The sequence below is a fragment of the Cyrtonyx montezumae genome, unplaced genomic scaffold (assembly GCF_038088225.1).
Source record: "Cyrtonyx montezumae isolate F1298 unplaced genomic scaffold, pur_monq_1.0 scaffold_8, whole genome shotgun sequence".
Lineage (NCBI taxonomy): Eukaryota > Metazoa > Chordata > Aves > Galliformes > Odontophoridae > Cyrtonyx > Cyrtonyx montezumae.
This window is the reverse complement of record NW_027072089.1, coordinates 52,650,667-52,670,292: the sequence shown is the minus strand read 5'-3', so window position 1 is coordinate 52,670,292 and position 19,626 is coordinate 52,650,667. Positions and strand designations below refer to the sequence as shown.

Genomic DNA, 19,626 nt, shown 5'->3' with positions numbered 1-19,626 from the left:
GAAACACCTGTTCTTGAGTAACATCATCAGCAACACTGTCTGCACACAATGCTTTTTCACCTACTATTGCATTGAATATTCTGATTTAATTTGCATAGGAAACAGTCACTCATACACAGCTCATTTGGATGACACCTTTCTAATTGCTTCCCTTTATAAGGAATGAAAATACAGTGCCACAGCAGAATGTGCAACATCCTGAAGAAAAAAAAGGACAAGTTCTAGAGATAATGACAAGACAGGTTAAAATACTGTAAGGAGATCTGTTCCTGTTCTTAGGTTTTGGGGTGTATTATGAATGCTGCACATGTATTGAGATCTGGAAAGCAACTTTCCACTTCTACAGGAAGACACCACTCTACATTCATATTCTCTTTCCCTATCAGTAGCTTTAGAAACTTAAGCGGTATGAAAGGTGTGTGTAAGTATAACAAGATAGAAGACTACTTGTTGTCATTGCTATTAAGAGTCCAGCTGAGTCTAGGCTTTCTTTTCTGGAGCTATTACTGTGTATTATTATTTGTCATATCTTGTAAATACAGCAGCACTCCTACTGTTCTAAATTCATTATCTAAATGAGATCATGTAGCCTTTACTTCTTTTGATTTAATTATATATTCTCATTCTTAATAAAATAATCTAAGTAGATATTCACAAACAGTAAGAAACTACATTTGCTGTGAAAATAAATTTAAACAGGACCAAGGCTGCTATTTTAGGGTTGAGAAACACACAAAAAAACCCACATGGATTAGCGAGAAATGAATAGGTATAATGAATGCCTCAGAAAACAGGGAGGAGGAAGATTGTGTTATCCTGTGGGACCAGGCAAGACTGAAGGTGAGCAGGAACAATTCCTCAGCATCAGCATTCAGTCCTCTTCCCTCTAAAATAAGTCCTCTTCCCTCTAAAATAAGTAAGGTTCAGGAAGGTAAAATGGTTGGAGAGTAAGGTAAGCTTCGTTTCAGATTTCAATTTTATTAGAAACTTTGGATTATTGCAAACTAAGCAGTTATTGTTTTTGAGCCTTGGATGTAAAAACAAAAAATACAAGGGTAATTTTCTGCAGTGCAGTTTACGCAGTAATGCTTATGGTAATACTTGAAGGAATAACAAAGCTGAAACAGTGAGAAGCTTTCTGATACTGATTTTCTTTGCACAAGTATCACTTAGAAGTCTTCTCTAATCTTCCCATAGTAGTATCTAGAATTGTCTTCTCTAAGCAGAGGAGATCTATTGTCTGTCTGTTTTAGCTACCATCACCACAGAACTACCAGTAAAAGAGATCTCACTGGCATCTACTGAGCAACCTGGAATGATATAAGAATTAGTGCGTTTCAGTCACTGTGCTGCCATGTATTTTATCTTCAGGTGACAGAAATATGTAAACAATCTATGTCCTTTCACCCATGACAATTGCATGCTAAACACAATTTTGCCAGTCTTTGCAAAAAACTGTTTTACAAACCATATTGTTTCATCTGTCACAAAAGGGTCATCTCAGAGTTGTTACAAGAGTAAGAGAGGAACAAGCTCAGATGTAACTTTATAAGGACATAGTTTAGTGGTTTGGTGGTAGGCGGATGGTTGAACCTGATGAACTTAGAGGTTTTTTTTCCAACCATAATGATTCTATGATTCTATGAAAAAGTGATGTTAGACAAATGACAGGAAAACACATGATTTATTGCAAGCCTTGAAGATTAAATATGTTGTTTGAAGGGCCATATACTTAGCTTTAGTGACTAAAACAGAAATCTACACAACAGACCACTTACTCTTTTCTCAAGAGATAGCTAAGTTACTCAATCTTTTCACTGAATACCCTTAGGAAGTCCCTCTATACATCATACAAATGCCCTCTAAAGGACAGGAATGGGTAAGTACTTGGACAGATGAAGAACAGATTGTATTAATAATACCACTGCTAGGACAAAGGAAAGTAGTTATGAAAAAAAACCCACATTTCTTTTGGTTAGTTCTTTTCTGATCCAAGTATCAGATTGCGAACACTTCAAAAAATCTTTAAGGCAAAGAAACCATTTAAAAAAGACAGTGGGATGGGATTAACACCTACTCTGTTGGGATTAATGATGTTAACACCCTGTCATATCATAGAGGTATAAGCTGCATATTATAACACTATTACTCAATTGCTTTTAGCCCTTAAATGTCAGAGAAAATCTAAAATTGTAAACCCGTTGACACTGTAGTCTTGATGAGAATGCAATCTGTGGACTTGGTACACTTGGACAGATGAAGAACATAGTGTATTAAAAATATTAGGACAAAGTAAACTACATGAGGAACATACAAAAATGAGGAAATTGTGCAAGAAAATAACTCAAAATTTTTATTAGATTTCACCAAATGATTCCACCCTTGTATTAGTCACATTTTTAAATAAGACTATCATGTGTAGAATGACATTGACAAGTTTGCCTTTCCTAGGAATCCCTAAAGAAAACTATAGCACACCTAAATTAAAAATAAATAAATAAATAAACATCTTACCAGTTTCTCTGCAATCTCCTCCCCTTTCAAAATGATGAAAAGACATTTCCAAAATAGAATTTACTTCCAGAACAAGACAACTAAGGAGACAACATTGAATTTCAAACATGCTTACTAAAAGTCAAGTTGTGCATCAAGAGGATGAGGGAATGAAGCAGATAGGTATCAGAATTACTCGATTGAGATTTTGGTTTAGTAGAGCGCATTCTTCAAATATTGGATTAATGAAAATATGACTAATTATGCCCTTCATGCATTCTTATTAATGTGATATGCACAAAAAAAAATCATGCTTTGCCTCTTTGTTTCCTTTCATTTACTTACTTAGAACAATAAAGATGCTAATTATGTTCATATATGCTGCTTGGGAGCACTGCAGTTAATTCTACACTGAAGGAACTGAATCAAGATCAGTTTACACAATAGAACTAATCTATGTCTTTTGGAGGTCGTGTGTATAACTGGATCTCTCCCTTTAAAGGACAAAAAGAAATGGAGTATTTACTATCCATTCCTGAAAGCTGCTGAACACTTCATGATTTCACTGCAGAAAGATCTTAAGGAATTTCAAGCTATTTTTCTGGTCACATCAGAGACTTCTTATGAGATTTATTTTCCTCCTAATTTGCAAAGTATCTTCACCCTCTCACATAGTTCTCTCTTCAATGGTATGCAAAATTCTTACACACGTAGCTTACAAAAGTATGACGGGTAGGACGCTTTGAGTGGTATTTCATCATTATCGCTTTCCTACCACATTAATAGCTTTTTCTTCTATACTTGCATGACAGCTTGAGACAAGTGGAAAGTTAAAACAAGACACAAATCCTGGGTCTGACTGTGGAAACAATTTCACAAACATTTGAACTTCCTTTAAACTGCAAAAGAATAATAACTGATCTTTGAATAGAATTTCTTGAGGGTTTCTGCATATTTTATGTTATTACGTTCAGAGATGTCTGAAATCTCATAAGAAATTAATAAAATATAATCAACATAGTGCTTTTCATTCTGTAATTTAATTACATCATTTTGTTTATAATGATAGTTGGCTTGTTTCATGATGAACACTGAGTCAGTTTGCTTTATTACTTTGCTAAAAGCTATTGGATTTTATAAAAGCATCAATACGGCAAGAATTACTGAGTGCTGTAATTTAGAGAGGAATGAATGAGCACATTTTGGTACTGCCCTCATGTTCATTAATAGAAACTAAGTGACAGGATGATCACAGATTTTCTTTCGTTATTGGATACTCCATCCACTAGCAACCTTTCTGAACATGTATCTAAATAATTTATGATCCAAAGATTTACAAGCTTGACTTAGTGCTGAGTAGAATATTCCATTGTCCTTTCCACCTGTAATTAACAACATTTAGAAGTAGATTTTTCATTATTCCAGATAGGTATGAGTTTAAAGCAAGTATGAGGTTTCCAGTCCAAGGTACTGTTCAAATGTTACCACCATCTTTTAATGACTGTGGAACAACATCTACTGTTTTTTTTCCACTTCATAGAGTTCATTTTTTCACAACCAGAAAGGTCACTGCCACGCGCAATTAACACATTAAGTCACCATATGTGTGCTATTTGGTATAGAATTTAATCACCATTATTGTAGGGGGGGAAAAAAAGATTAAGCATTGAAAAGACATCCAAATGCTTAGTAACATTTAGGTAACAGGAAAAATCCACACAGATACACAACCACTAGCAAATATAATGTGGGACATAAGCTAACACCTCATATAGGAGCAATTATAAAGTTACTTACCATTTTGTTCTCTCTGGACTCCAGCAGCAAGTAAATCTGGTTCTCCAAGACTTATATCATTAAGCCTGGTTCCTAGACACTCCATGCAAAGATGTTTGCACCATTCTTCTGCCTCTAGTTCTAGAAAAATAATAACAATATTTAAGTTTTAATGTTAACAACTTAATAAAAAAGGGTGAAAAATCACTACCTTCTTACTAACTAGTTTAAGAAGCATAAAGTTAGTAGCATAAAGTTCCACAACTGCTTCTTTGCCATGATTTATGAACCTACAGAATATTAGGACTAAATTTCTGATTTTCAAATCTGGGGCTAGGAAATTGAATTAACATAAAAGAGAAAGAATAAGGGAAAGGAAATTTTCAAGGGAGTATCTTTCTAGAAATCTTGCTTGAAGGAAAAATACAATTTAGAAAAACTTCAGATATAATATTTGAAATAGTATTTACTGCTCTTTAGGTAAATCTGAACAATTGAAAGATCTTTTTTTAAAGTGTCTAGAGTATTTTTCTAGGACCTGAGGAAATAATAACAATAGGAAGCTGTTCAAAAATAAATTTTCCATCTTTGCCGTGTGGAATGCATAGGCCTGTTGAGTTAGTCAGAATAAAGAATTGTTTCAGATCAGCTCACCCACTTTTGGTCTTGCAGCAATTTGGTTATTAGTTGAAACTTTTGTATAAAAATTCAAAACCTCCTTTTCCTTTCGGAGTCCTCCTTACATCCCAGCGATTTACATCTGAGCACTCCCTGTCTGCCAATTTACCAAGATATGAAGTCCCCCTGAGACAGTACAATAGCTCATCTGCACACCCAGCCTCATGCTATTCACTTCCAAATTTAATGTTACGAATCTCTGGCACTGGTCAAACAAATGTCTCAAACTGGCATTCACACAGTGTGAAACCACTGCTAATAAGAATTGCACAGATAAGCTGACTGCCTTTTATTACAGAGCAGGATTGACCTAAGGGAAACTTTCTGGAGAGCAGGCTGGGCACAAGGCCTAAAATGAGCATCCATTGTCATAGTCTATATCAGATTGTCCTTAGGACTTGTTGACTCCGGTCATCTAGAAATGTCTCCATTAAAATGCCACATGGTTGTTTTTTTGTTTTTTTTTTTTAATTATTATTCCTATTTTTGGGGATAGCTGGAAAATACTTTGGTAACAATATCTCCAATGCAACCACAAAATTTGATCACACAAAAAAAACAACAGAGAATGCATCCCTTGAAGCATCTGGTGATGATGATTCACTGCAATTAGTACAAATTTATATTGAAGCAAAATCTTTCCATGTCTAATTGCTACATCATTGAATTATTGCCTGGCTAGGGAATGGCAGAATTTTTTGCTGGACAAGAGACAGGTCTTTCTTCTAGGTCCTCAGGATACACTTGGATAAACTGTTTTATTCAGGGCCCTGAGTAATCCAGATGTTGATTGTTCTTAAATTATTATGTCAGCTGATGGAGTTTTTTGACAGAAAGCTGAAATGACAGAGCCCATTAGGAGATTTTTGAGATTAATACGGTTGCTGTCACAGAGACACTAAACATTTAGTGGAATTTTTCAGGGCACTGCAAGTCAAGAGACTTCCCTTAGCCCTTCTTGATTTTTTGCTGTCTTTATCTCAGGACCCAGATTCCCAAAGTTGGTCTTCTAATGATACCCTCAGCTTATTGTGGGAAGAGACAGAACTTTCTATTGGTAACCTCCAGATGACATTTACCTTCATATATGAGATGATAATACTGAAGTAGCAGCATACTCTTCCTTAATACTTTTTGTATATGCACAGTCTCCTTAATGGAAATACGGAGAGAGCAGATGTATCTCTGGACAACAATAAAAACTTAGGGATTTTAATAGGAATAAGACGAATTCATTTAAAAGCATAGCTCCAAAACTTTTTCTGCTCATGCATGAAGAAGTTCCCCTCCAGCTTTCCCTTCCTCTCTTTCCATTTTAGTTATTTCTTTGGATCTGTATATCTGCTGAACCATGTCTGTGCCTACAAATCCCACCTTCCCATAGAGAGGGCTTCACAAGACACACTGCTATATGCCTGCAGCACAGAGATGGGGCAGTGCTCCAACATATGAGTAGGCCAAGCCCTAGAGAGGGCTTCCACAGGCTTGCCCAGTAACTCCAGCTGCAGATAAACGCTGGGGAATCAGTCCAGAAAGGCTGGTAGCACAGAGGTGCAAATCTAGTCTATTGCTCCCATGTTTCCTTCCCTCTCACATCTTCATTTTTGCCTAGGGTGTATTATAGAAGAATGAAAATGCTGAGGGTGAATAGCTCCAAAAAGAGACTGCATTTTTTCTTGGAGGATGACCAAAATACATTATTCCATAATTTTTTACAGTTTTTAAAATCTATATTTTATTTCACTATGCCTGCACCTGGACTGAAAGGATATATTTATGAAATGTAGAACGAGATGATGGTAAACATATACAGAATGAACCTTTCCAATGTTGCAAATATCTAAGGAGAAAGGAAAATGTATTGCCATTTCCATAAATTTCACTTAATATGTATTCAAAATAGTACTCTCAAGTTAAAGTAACAAGTTCTGTTTATATATATTTTCACACCACTATTCCAGCATATCTGGGGAAAACAAGCTGCTTCTTGTGAATCTTTTTCTATTTTCATCTTCCAAGTCCACTAGTCTCTCTCTTAACAGCAACACCTGGATCTTCAAAGTTTGGGTAGCCTTTCTGAGTTGAATTTTAATATAAGCTACTGTTACTTCCTTGCAAGACACTGATGACGAGATCCACATTAACCCATTTCCTACCTGCCACACAGAAGAAACTATCCAATTGTAAGCACTAAAAGAATATGGCTGTATTTTGCAATGTAGACTGTAACCTATGCTGTATTGCTGCATAACTCAAAATTTGTATCTTACAACAGCTGTCATCTCAATATGACAGAGAATACAATTTCAATGCAGAACTGAAATATCTTCCCAAAGAACTGTGAGGATTTGTGTTTGCTGTCAGAAGCATCAACATTATCTGCAAATGTGTTTGGAAGGTCACGGGTATGAGGGTACTGTGTGAGTTAGTTTCACTTAATGCATCCTGATAGCTATGCTTACTTGCAAGGGATTGCCCTAGACTTTTTCCTTGTCTTACATGTGAAATCTTCTTTAGAAACAGTTGAATTACTTTTCAAAGCTAAAGCCATATTTCTCCCTTCATAATGTATATCTGTAACTTAACTCACCATTCATCTGCAACAAGCCTAGAATGTTTCATGTTTCCGGGTAACAAATGAAATATTACTTATGAATTTTAAAAAGCATTTATTACAATTTATAGTACATAAAAGGATCAGCCAAAGTAGTAATCTTTAAGAATGACTGCTACCACATTGGTAAGGTGAAATACCACTGTTAAGAACCTTATTTATTTTGATTATATGCAAATACAGAAACATGAAATATTACGGTGTAATAAGGCAATAAAAAACTAGCAGCAAAATTCTCTTTAATGCATGTAGATTAAGTTTATTGGTAGTAAATGCTGACTTTTTAGTGGTAACTAGTACTTGTCATCCAAAAATTTAGCTTCCTTTCAAGATAACTGAATTCTTCAACAGAATGATAAATTATAAAGCATGCTTTCACAGCTATAAACAAAATCAAAATGATTGCATTTTCACCTTTCTCATAACTTATTTATATGATGCCGTTATACAAATGTCATGAGGTGACACGAAATGCAAACTGATGGAGACCTTAATTATGCATTGGTTATTGTATAAGAAATATTCTTGTGAACAGAGCTTTAAACTTCTTATCTGAAAATACACACCTTGCTATTGGCAATGCTTTCCTGCAATTTATCTGAGCTTCCAGGTTTTGCCTAAAGTTATACGTCATTTCTACTTATGTTCTCAGAGGGATAAACTGGTGTCATACCTACTCCAGCCACTGACATTGTACATTTCAATAAGCTACAGAATGGGATGATTAATGCATTTGTTGATATAATGTGATACAATCACAAAGATAAAATAATATCAACAGATGGTGTTTGAAATATAAAATTGTAATTAATAAGAGCTTTTCCAGTACTTAACATTTAAAATAAATCATGCTACACAACATATTCTAAGGGATGGAAGTGGTTTTATACATATTAAATATAAGTATAAACATAAACAACATATAAGTATATTCAACATCCTTAGATATCTTTGTTTTTTTCTAGAAGTGTGGCTGTCTTCAGACTCCTAACGTAGAAAATCTTTTGTTTGTGGACTAAGCCCCACACACACCCTGTGACCCCTGGTAATATTTCATTTTTTTATATTCATTTCCAAAGTTCACATTCTGCAGTCCTATGGAAATTTGTCATCACCCACCATTATGGGTTGCCAGAAGAGAGAAAGAGATAAAGCCTAAAGGAAGTGACCACTCTCCTGGCTCTGTTTAGCTTTTGTTTCTTTAAGCAATTACATCTCCAGATCCATAAGGTTGTGCTCTATCTTCCAGGAAAATTGCTAGTAACAATACATTATTGCATTGGTAAAAAGAAAAAAGTTTTGATTTATATGTGGCTTGCAAACTTCAAAAACAAGAAGGAGGAGCAGCCCACTTAGAGGACCAAAGATTTAAGACAAAAATAAAATATATGCAATATTAGAGGGGGATAAGATAAACTGTCATTACAAAAACCCCCCAAAATCATGTAATTTTGGGCTTTACCTAATATTAAACTGTGTAATCTTAAAAAAGTTTATTTATTTTATTTTATTTTATTTTATTTTATTTTATTTTATTTTATTTTATTTTATTTTATTTTATTTTATTTTATTTTATTTTATTTTATTTTATTTTATTTTATTTTATTTTATTTTATTTTTTTTAATAAAACATTTTCTGCACAAATTGTTTGGCTTGCCTTCCCTCAAAATTGAATTTATAAGAAGGCAAAACCCAGCTGAATATCCTTACTCTGAATGGAAATGCAAAATGTTTCCAGTTTGGATTAATAGGACTAAGATCTGATATTCTCTACCAACAATGAAAGACGACGCAGAAAAGCCACGTGTATCACTTTACCTCTCCTAAAAATCATATAACTTTAATTGGAAGTTAATAGGAAGAAAAAAATCAAAGAATACTCACTGGACAACTGTGCTACTTTACCGAGTCAAATACAATATACACAGAAACTTCATTTCTATGTACCTACTTCTTCACAGTTACCCAGAAGAATGTATGGCTATTACCTATTTTGAGTATTAACACACAATGTTGACAAATGTTGGTAATGCATGAATGACACATTTTTATAATAATAGATAGGAAGTAATGAAGGCAACAGAAGTTCTGTTTAAAAGAATAGAAAATTAATCTGTAGTCTAAAACTTGCTTCTCAATTGGGTAGTAACTAAGTTAGTGGGCTGCAACTCTGAAAGCAATTTTTTAATTAAAATTATTTTTAGTTTGGCCAGCTATACTTGGAGATCTGAGATACAGAACTTGCACACAGAACTTTTGCATGTGTTTCAACATATACCACCTCTACAGAAACTGCTCTGCGTTTTCCTTGAGCTGCCATTCTTCAATCTTTCACCTGCAGTAGTTCCATTTGTTATTACATAAGTGTAAATCACAAAGGGAAAAGGTAAAATGAAGGTTTATGACAGAAAACCACATCTATTGTTCAAGTTTATTAATTTACAGAAAATGTATTATTCCGGCTCTGAAAAAGTAAACTTAAGTAAATATGACAACTGCTTTTTAAAAAATATTCCACAATTTTTTTTGCCTTTGCTGAATTTTTCTTTAACTACCATAAGACTATTCATGTTTAAGTACTTCAGGTGTTTAAATGTGTGCATAGTATTGTATATACCAGCAGTTTTATGACATACCTACATTCCTCTGTTCAGTTTTAGTATTGTACATTTTTTCTTCATGGAAATAGCAATCAATGCAGTGATCAATTCACATGAATAATTACAGAACATGAGTATGTATTATTTTGTAACTTTAAACATTGGTATATTTTCCTAATGCATTTTATTTTTTACTGAGTGAAGATGTAGTCTATGGGCTATACAAAAAGAGGCTTTTATTTCCCTACCATTCCTTATTTATTTGTTTTGGCATGATGGTAGCACTGCTAATTACAACAATTAAGAAAAAAGGCATTTATTGATGTTTCTGCTAACAATCATCCAACTTAACCAGAAATGCTACAAGATGCATCACAGATAGAGTTCCCCAATTTTATTCTATGCATGTTTTCGTGTTCGCAAATGGCGAGTGGTGTGCCCTGGTAATTTCCCAGCTGTGTGAAAACTGATGTTTTCCAGAAAATGTCATTTCTGAAAGTCTAATCAAAAGTAGCACCTTGATTAGCCAGCACCCAGACACCACACAGCCTACTATCCTATCTTTAATATAAGTTCTGTATTATGTGAATGCTTTTGAAGGCATTAATGGTATTTAAAAATTTTACCATATTGACATTACCCATTAAGCTATTTCCCTAAAGTGCACTTTGTTTGCACATAATATCTACATTCTTGCCTACACTGCTCCTTCTGTCCAGTGCACATACATGAATCAGATAAGGAAGGCATATCACCCATTATACAGGCTACTGAATATATGACACAGGAGATATCACCTCCCCTTAACTGTCAGGATCAGACTGACTCTTCTTAGAGCAGCTTTGTGCAACAAAATCACTGACAACATACCACAAGCAAATCACATACAATATATGCAGTTTATGTATTAGAAGATTTAATCAAAAGCTTTTCAAGGAATTCTGCCTACTAATTGCAAAGCTAGCTAATATGCCAACTTCATCACAATGGCTCTGGGACTGCAAGAGCCCATGCACAGCAATAGCAAACACTCCAGGTGAAAGAGCATCCTTCTTTCAAACTCAGAAATGCCACACACAGTTGACTAGCAGACTGTAACCAAAGTTACAATAGCATGAAACAATGAAATGCTGCTTGAGAACATGGTTTCCATACCAAAAAGCAAACAAACAAACCAATGAACTTTCTTGCTCAATTGTTACAGAAGAGTGGACTTATAAGAAAGAGATAAGTTAATCACTTATAGTTAAGAAGCGATTTCCTCTGCTCAATGCCAGTGCCAATGTAGATCTTTTCCTCCTATTCTTGTTTATTTTTATTTTTAATTTTTCCTCCTTAGCTATATAGACATTATCTGTTCTGAAATAAAGCAAACATCACTTCATAGATTAGACCCACAGAAACGAAGGATGGGATTCCAGAAATAAAATGCCATTACAATTAATTAGTCCTTGAGGTTAGATTTCTAGGTATCCTTAAAGATTTGGTATCACTTCACACTCTATACTAGTGCTTTTCATTATGCCATAAATATTTATCAAACATTAGTACGGGCAACAGAACAAAAGTAAGCTGACAGAGCATCATTACTCAAAAATATCCCTGGCAAATCTTTGCTCTCAATTCAAGCTTGCTTTCAAGTGCAAAGTAAGAATCACGAAAACACACGTGAATAAAGAGGAAACATTTTCACTGTGACTGAAACTAACAGGCCAGCTATGGGAATTTGACTGTTCCCCAGGACTGTCAATTCATACCTGTTTCAACAGTTATTAATGTCAAATGACAATGGCATGAAAGTAAAATAACCTCAGGCAGCTTGTCTGTAGTGGGAATGTCAAAAACGCCATCAATCAAATGTCCAAAAAGGATCTGTCACCACCAACATAACATGCAGAGGATGCTATCACATCAACTTATGCAGCTACCCTGTGACTGGCAGTCAGCAATGGCATTTGTCTGGTTTAAAACCTCATACAATTTCAGATCTAGTTTACTCATACAGTACTTCTATTTCACTTGGGAAAATTAATGAATCTATTTCTTAAATGTATGGAAAACCTGGAGTATCCTTGTCTCCTATAGTCAAGTATTCATGTTACATCCAGTAAGAGAAACTATACTCAAAGATACTATTAGAAGTACTAAGGTTCGATTCATTAATTTTTATACTTTAAAAATATTCAGTCTTCCATTTGGAGCAGTGACAAAACTGAGTGAAAATAAGAAATGCTGCTTGATAAGTTATAATTGTAGTAGTATAATTTTCACATACAAAATCAAGATGCTGATGACATTTCTCCACACGGAGGAGAAAAAAACACGCACGCACCATCTTCACTAAATGCTTCATTGCTTTTAAATCTTTCTTTGACCACACAATTTTCACTCTCGCCATCTGATTATCTTCTGCACTAACTCAGTAGGAAGACAACTAGTAGGAGACTAGGAAGTCTGGAATCTCTCTGACTAAATGATATTACTGAAGCAAAAATCCTAGATTTGAATGCTGAGGTTTATTAACTGCTGTTCCATTTTGGCTGGACACAGTGAAGTCAGTGTCAGTACTGCATCCTTCTGATGCACAAAGAAACAGATTTACAGCAATTGCAATTAAATTCTGACTGATAATACCTACAAGATCATAACAGAGTGTTCTACTTGACTTTCAGTTGCATAAAATCTTACTCTGAGACAAAACTGAGTATTAGTAGGAGAGGATTCTTAGTCTTCTGTTTTATTCCTGGAAGATTTTAATGGTACACTAATGAAAAAAAGTAAAAAGTAAAGCATCTTAAAAGCTGCACAGTGTTTAGTTAGTATCTAAACAATCATTAGAATCATCTAAGTTGGAAAAGTCCTTCAACCTCATCATGTCTAACCATAAACCTTACTTACCAGGGCTCTTCACTAGACCACATCCCTTAGTGCCACATCCACACATATTTTAAATACTTCCAGGGATGAGGATTCCACCACTTTCCTGGGCAGCGTATTCCAGCTGATACTGATGTTCCAGGATTTTTATTTTTAAAACTGACAGAATTTTAATCTCTCTCCAAATATTAGGCATCCTAATACATGAATAAGGGAAAAAAAAAAACTGGCAAAATTGTGAGACCCCAGCCTATTTATTTATTTATACTGTTATTGGCAAGTTTTCAAAGAAGTATATGTTCAAGAAGAACATTCTGAATTTCACAGTGTCTGGCTCTGACTCCCCCGGTCTGGCCTTTGGTTTCAAAGACTATGGAGGATATCCTGAGCTGTATGAGATAATCTTTCTTGAGAGGAGCTCAAGTGGAGTTGACTTTCCAGGTGTTGATGGGAGGCTTAAGGAAGTGGGAATGTTGCACTTTAGGTGCTGTGTTTTGTAGTGAGATTGTGTCAGCAGGCATTCTTCACTTGTGTCAGGAGTTAGCACACTAATTTGCTCTTTTTATCCTACTAAAGGGGAGAAGACAGACTTTCCCCACTACCTCAGGATGTCTTTGTTACAACAAATGTTATACTATTTTTTTATTTTTTAACCTACAGAATTTGAGTCAGAATTTGCTTTGTTAATTACAAATTCTTCACATGTTGCTTACTCCCATTTTACATCTTCTGCTCATCTTTCATTCTGAAATGAATCCCTATAATTCATACACCTAAATATAATTTCCATTGAAAAAAAGAAATCTTATGAAAATAGGACACTGAGAGCATTCACACTGTCCAATCAGGCAAAGCCTACTGCAAATACAAAGTTTTAAAATAAAACTGCATTTAAGTTGCCTGTTTAGAATTTGGAGTTTCAACACACATCACTGGGAGATCTTTAACATCATAATCTTAAGGAAGAGAAACATGTTAACCTTGAGAGAAAGCATTCTGCTTTAGAACGAAGTTTTCTTCTTTTTTTTTCTTTTTTTTCTTTTTTTTTGCTTTTAATGAATGACATCTAAGATTCAGTAAAGAAAAAAAAGGAAAAGAAAAAAAAAAAACAAAACAAAACATAAATAGACCCATATTCAGATATGTGATATTTTCCTTCAAGAAAATTAGGGTAAGTTTTGATGAATTTAACTTCAGAAAACACACCATGAATAAATAATATGGAACTTCAAGAACTTTGTGGTGAATCATGGCTTAAGGCCATGAGACTCGCTGATGAAGGACTGCTTTATTTCCAATCTTTCCTTATTATCGAGGGGTAAACAATTTACAGTAAAAGTATAAAGAATACTCAAATTTAATATTCTGAACAATACAAATTGAGAACTAGGCAGAGCGTTTAGGGTTTAGATTTGTAAACTGAGAATATTGGTGGGTGACAGTGAAAAACGTTAAGACAGAATTGTAATTTATGCACATTTGTGACCAGTCTCCCACTTACAGCTTATTTGTGAACTGATTTATAAGCTCACACAGTACTACTGTAAGACAAGGGATAGACATTCTTTCTCACCTTTATGGAGCAGATGCATGGTCAAGATTCAAACACTAGCAAAGACTGTTCTTCTGTGATGCTTGGACTACCAGTAAATAACCTTCCATAGCTATCTCCCATAACTGAAACTAAATTAAAATTCTCCCTGGCTGCTAATTTTAGATTGGAGAGGACAAGCTGGACAAGAAATTATTAAAGGAGTTACTAGAAGTAGTTATGAGAAAACTGAACACTGACATTTAAAAATGAGTTATTTTAGGCTATTTTAGGTTAGTATTATAGGCATATAATACCCATCCACAAATGTCTCTGCATAGAATCCTTATAGCTGTAACATAAAAGTAGTGATTTAAATTTTACTTTCAGAAAAAAGAAATAAATCATTATTGTAACTGGAAGATAACTATACCTAACAAAACTGCACAAATAGTCAGCTTAATAAGGACTGCTTGCATATTGATTTGAATGCTACTAGTTTGAGGTAGGTGTCAAATAACTGTAGTATCTTCAAAACTACACTCAAAGAAAATCTTCTATAGTGAAGGTGCAGGTTGCTTGACACAAAGTGCATAGTCATTTTAAACTGTCTGGATTTATGAATTTCTGATGAAATTTGTTTTACACAGTATTTTTATCAGGTGAAAGGAAAATGTCACAGTTACTAATATACTAATTCAATGTGTATTTAATCAAATCAGAATTGTTCATGTTAAATCCTACTATTACTTAAGTTAACTTGGTACTGCCAAATGCTTTTTAAATCTCATATTAAACCTGTTTTTCTTCTGTTTCTGAGATTAAATTATATTGCATCACACTTGGGATAGTGGAATCTTTCACCAGCAATCTTCATGATATGATTTGTAAAGCTTGAATTTCAACAAGCATAATCATTCCTAGTTTTGATATTTTCTATTTAAAAAAAAATAAGTTGGAAGCAATTTTACTATAATAGATGTTTTGCAGAAGGCCTTCCCTTTCTTTCCTCTTCTGTCTTCTGGTGGGGAAAAAGAAAACCAAGATTTTTTTTCTATCTGACTCTGGTAATTTGAAACTGAAAGTAAGTTAAAAAAAAGTTTTCTCTTGATAGACAGTCAACACTAACAAAAATTAACCTCTTCCTTCTGGTTCTAGTAACTAAAAACCTAGCACTTTTTTGAAATGGTTTAACCCTTCCTTTTCTATTTAGCTTGAAGACAACTCAGAAAATAAATATTTCAAAAGATATTAGTTTCTGATACCTTCTGAATTGTGAAAAAAGGATTCTTAGCCGACTGTTTTGCTTTAACCAATTTTTATATTTCTTACAGGGATGAGAAAAAGTATCAATTCATAGAACAAAAAGGAATGGAACAAACTCATAAACTCATATTTAGCACAAATAGTCAAAATCTACTATCTCATCTCATCATCATGAGTTCAGTAAAGATGAGGATAACTAAAACGTAATTTAAAGAAATATGGCATGTTGTGTTTTAAGTAAATGAAAAATCACAGACATATTAAAACAAAAATCCAAACCAAACAAAACCCAAACACAGACACACCAGACACAGATCTGACAAAGTAAGATATTAAATTAATCACCCTTGAAATTATGACGTTAAACACATTATTTTGGAAAGAAACCCAAAGGTGTCCATCTCTATTATTTTACTTTTAAACTTAATGAATGCATCAGTTTCCATGCCACAGAATAGAACTACAATATAGTTTACATATTTAAGGATAAATGAAAGAAAATTATTATAAAGATAATATTGACATTTTTGAGGAAATTTTGGGCCTTCAGTGAGATAGAAGGTGGGAAAATCTCTGTCGACATTAGAGAAATGCAAAATTGGCATCTTTTACTCCTTTAATGTGAACCTCATGAAGATGCAAGTTTGTATTGACAAATGCATGTGTAATGCTTATAAGTAAAACAAAAAAAAAAAAAAGAAAAAGAAAATAAACTGGAATGAATTACATTATTTAGAGTTAAATGTTTGTGGTTCTTCCTGAAGACATTTACTAAAGGCAGTATTAATTTATCTAATGTTCATAACAATCCTCACCAAAATAGAAACAGATTCTTTTTTACTGATGTGTGACAACCTCACAAAATTAAAATCATTTAAATACAGTAATCTAAGGAGTATTACTATTTTCATAATTTAGAACCCAGATAAAATCTAGCCAGTTTTTATTAAGTACTTAAGTACTTTATTAAGTACTTTGATAAAATTACGTTCAGAAACACCCAACTCTTCTTGTAGCTTCTTCCTAATCCAATTCAGATTTTCCAGAGCTACATGATCATAGACTGTGAAAGTAAACATTTAAAAATCAAGATATTATCCATAGATTATTGTCTTACATAAGTGAAAAACTAAAATGGTAATATCTGATATGAACCAAGATATGAATCTGATGAACTCCAAACATCAAGAAGTGAAGGGCTGTAGGAATAGCTAAGCTACAGACTGCAAAAGTACTTCTCAGTCAAAATTATAATGGACAATCTGAAATACCATGAGGCAAAAAACTAGTACTCAGTAGATGCTGAAGAATGTTGACTTCTACATAATTTCAGATGAGTAAGAGCAGCAAAGATAGCATTTATTAATGGAAAAGCATTGATATATCCAGTAACATATGCTGGGAGCGCTACTTCCTGAGTCATACAGATGTCATGGATATTGTACTACACTTGGAAAACATTCACACTGTTACCAAGCAAAAATATTTTGAAATGACATTGGCTTTCTGAGTTTCTTGCATTAATTTGTCATCTCTAGACATAATAAAAGAGAGAAATGTTGCATAATTTTTTTTAAATTGAGTTCTCGTTCTTTCAGACAGGTGATTGCAAGCTATAGCAAAGTTAAGGCACCTGTCTTTCCTAGACAGATTTGCTTAATTATCCAGAGTCTTGTCCATTAGTACATGCAAACGGTCTTTCATTTTACATTTATTTGCCATATTCATTTTATATGCTCAGAGAAAATTCCCTAATTTGATTATTTTAATTTCTAGGTTCAGTTAAAATTATCTGTAACACATAACATAACATAATTTAGGCAGAAAAAACAGTTGTATAATTGACTTCATGTTTTATTTATGGATATAAACTTCAGCTACAGGAATAATTTTACTTTTTCCCTTAAAGTTGAAATGAAAATGCTGTGCTACTGAAACATTTGGCCAATGAAAAACTTGAAAGAAATAGACAAATATATACTGTCACTGAAAAAGTACCATTCTGAATTGCAAATGACTGCCTTGAGTTTCCTGCAGCACTTCAAAGAGGGTTTGCAGGGCATTTTACAAAAATCTTCCCATTTTTTGAAACAGGGATACCATGTATTCCTGAGGCATTGATCTTACGTGGAAGATGATTAAGTGGTCACGTTGCTGGCAGCCTCAGTTCCCTTTCCCACTTCACAATGGGGTTTTATTCTTCTGTTTGCCAACAAGCTTGCTTTTGTCACATTTATTCTGGATTAATTTTAATTATGTGTAGTTTAGAAACAAATTATGATTTATAATAGATCTGTTTTTATGACTTCATCAACAGGAAAATAATGTTATGTCTGAATTTTAAATATATAAATATACAGATTTTTAAGGAAAGGCTTGATTTAAAAACAAACAATGAATTTGACATTATCCATTTTCCAACTTTACTCTAGAGGTCTCTTCCAACTACTACAGTTCTGTGATTTATGTGCATCCTACTTAGTCCTCAATGCTGACCCATAAAGTCGTAGGCCAACATAAGTTACTTTTTCCTACTATGGTATTCAAAGAAGTTCATTGCAAAATTTAGTCCAGAAACAGAATCAAGAAAGACTAAGAAATGTCCTACATTTTCAAAATGAAATCCTTTCCAGAAACTAAATGGATCTAGATTTCCATCCTTCAGAAGCAGACTGTTTCCTCATAATTCTAATGAATATTTAGCTTTCACATCAAAGTAAAGCTCAAATCTTCACATGACATCAGAAGACTAATTTGTCTCATATGCATTTTTCTGAATTCAAAGCTCAAACTCCTAACACATGCCAGCATAGTATACAAGCATGTTCTAGAAGAAAAACATTAACATAGCTTGGCAGAATTCATGCTACTTTTCTGAAAAGAACTGTTGATTTTCTCTTCATCATAGCATATACAAGAATTTAAATTCTTAAATGGCTGTTCAGCTGATTTTAATTAAAAAAAGATAAAAAATCTCTAGTCAAAAACTTGCCTGAATGTACTGTCACACAAAACCACTGAACAGCAATGCAAATTTGATGCAGCAGGCAACTACAAAATTTAAACATAGTATGATTTGATTCCACTTCCTGGAACACGTACAAATAGATAAACAAACAAACAAACAAACAAACACGATAACAATAATAATAATAATAATAATAATAAAAAGATAAAACTGCATTCAAGTCCTAAGACTGCCTCTTTTTGCTGCTCATGCATACTGGGAGCTTCCTAGCCATCTTACCTTCAGCTTTAGAGTAAGGTCTTTGGTTTCAGACACTCTCTCATTTTATTTGATTTATTAGCTTCAATATTGTACTATATTGTGTTATTTTTCATTGCAATATCTTCTTTAGTAAATTAGCTTTCCTCCTTAGATTGTTGCCACTGTTTTATTTTTAGGCCCATCTCTCTACCCTCTCCCTTTTCCCCCCTTTCCTGGCTCTGTGGGTCCCCTGCCCCATCAGTCACAGAACTGGGCTGAACCAGCCCATAAACCATTGAGAAGTTTTAAATTAGAATAACTTCCAAGGAAGCTTTAGCTGCAGTTGGAATTGCTTAAAACAAAACTTGAAAAGCAGACACATTTTAGAAATTTGAAAATAAAAGATTTTCTAGAATTAAAAGGTTTATTTCTCTGTTCTGATTATGTAAATAGTATAAATGTAACTGAACTGCAATTACAGAAAATATGTTCAAAGGGACTGTGTGCTAGTGAGATTATTCAGTCTGCTCTGTGAGGTGCTGGGTACAATGAAGCACATCTGAAATGCTTCTACAGCAACAC

General features: G+C 33.8%; 1 protein-coding gene across 1 annotated transcript in view; it reads right to left on the bottom strand.

Moving 5' to 3' along the window:
* Positions 1 to 19,626, bottom strand: part of DOK6 (docking protein 6) — a 238,195-nt gene that overhangs the window by 91,850 nt on the left and 126,719 nt on the right. The window contains exon 4 of the mRNA XM_065752981.1: positions 4,291 to 4,410. Coding sequence (XP_065609053.1) covers positions 4,291 to 4,410 — 120 coding nt within the window. The remainder of the gene's footprint in view (positions 1 to 4,290; positions 4,411 to 19,626) is intronic.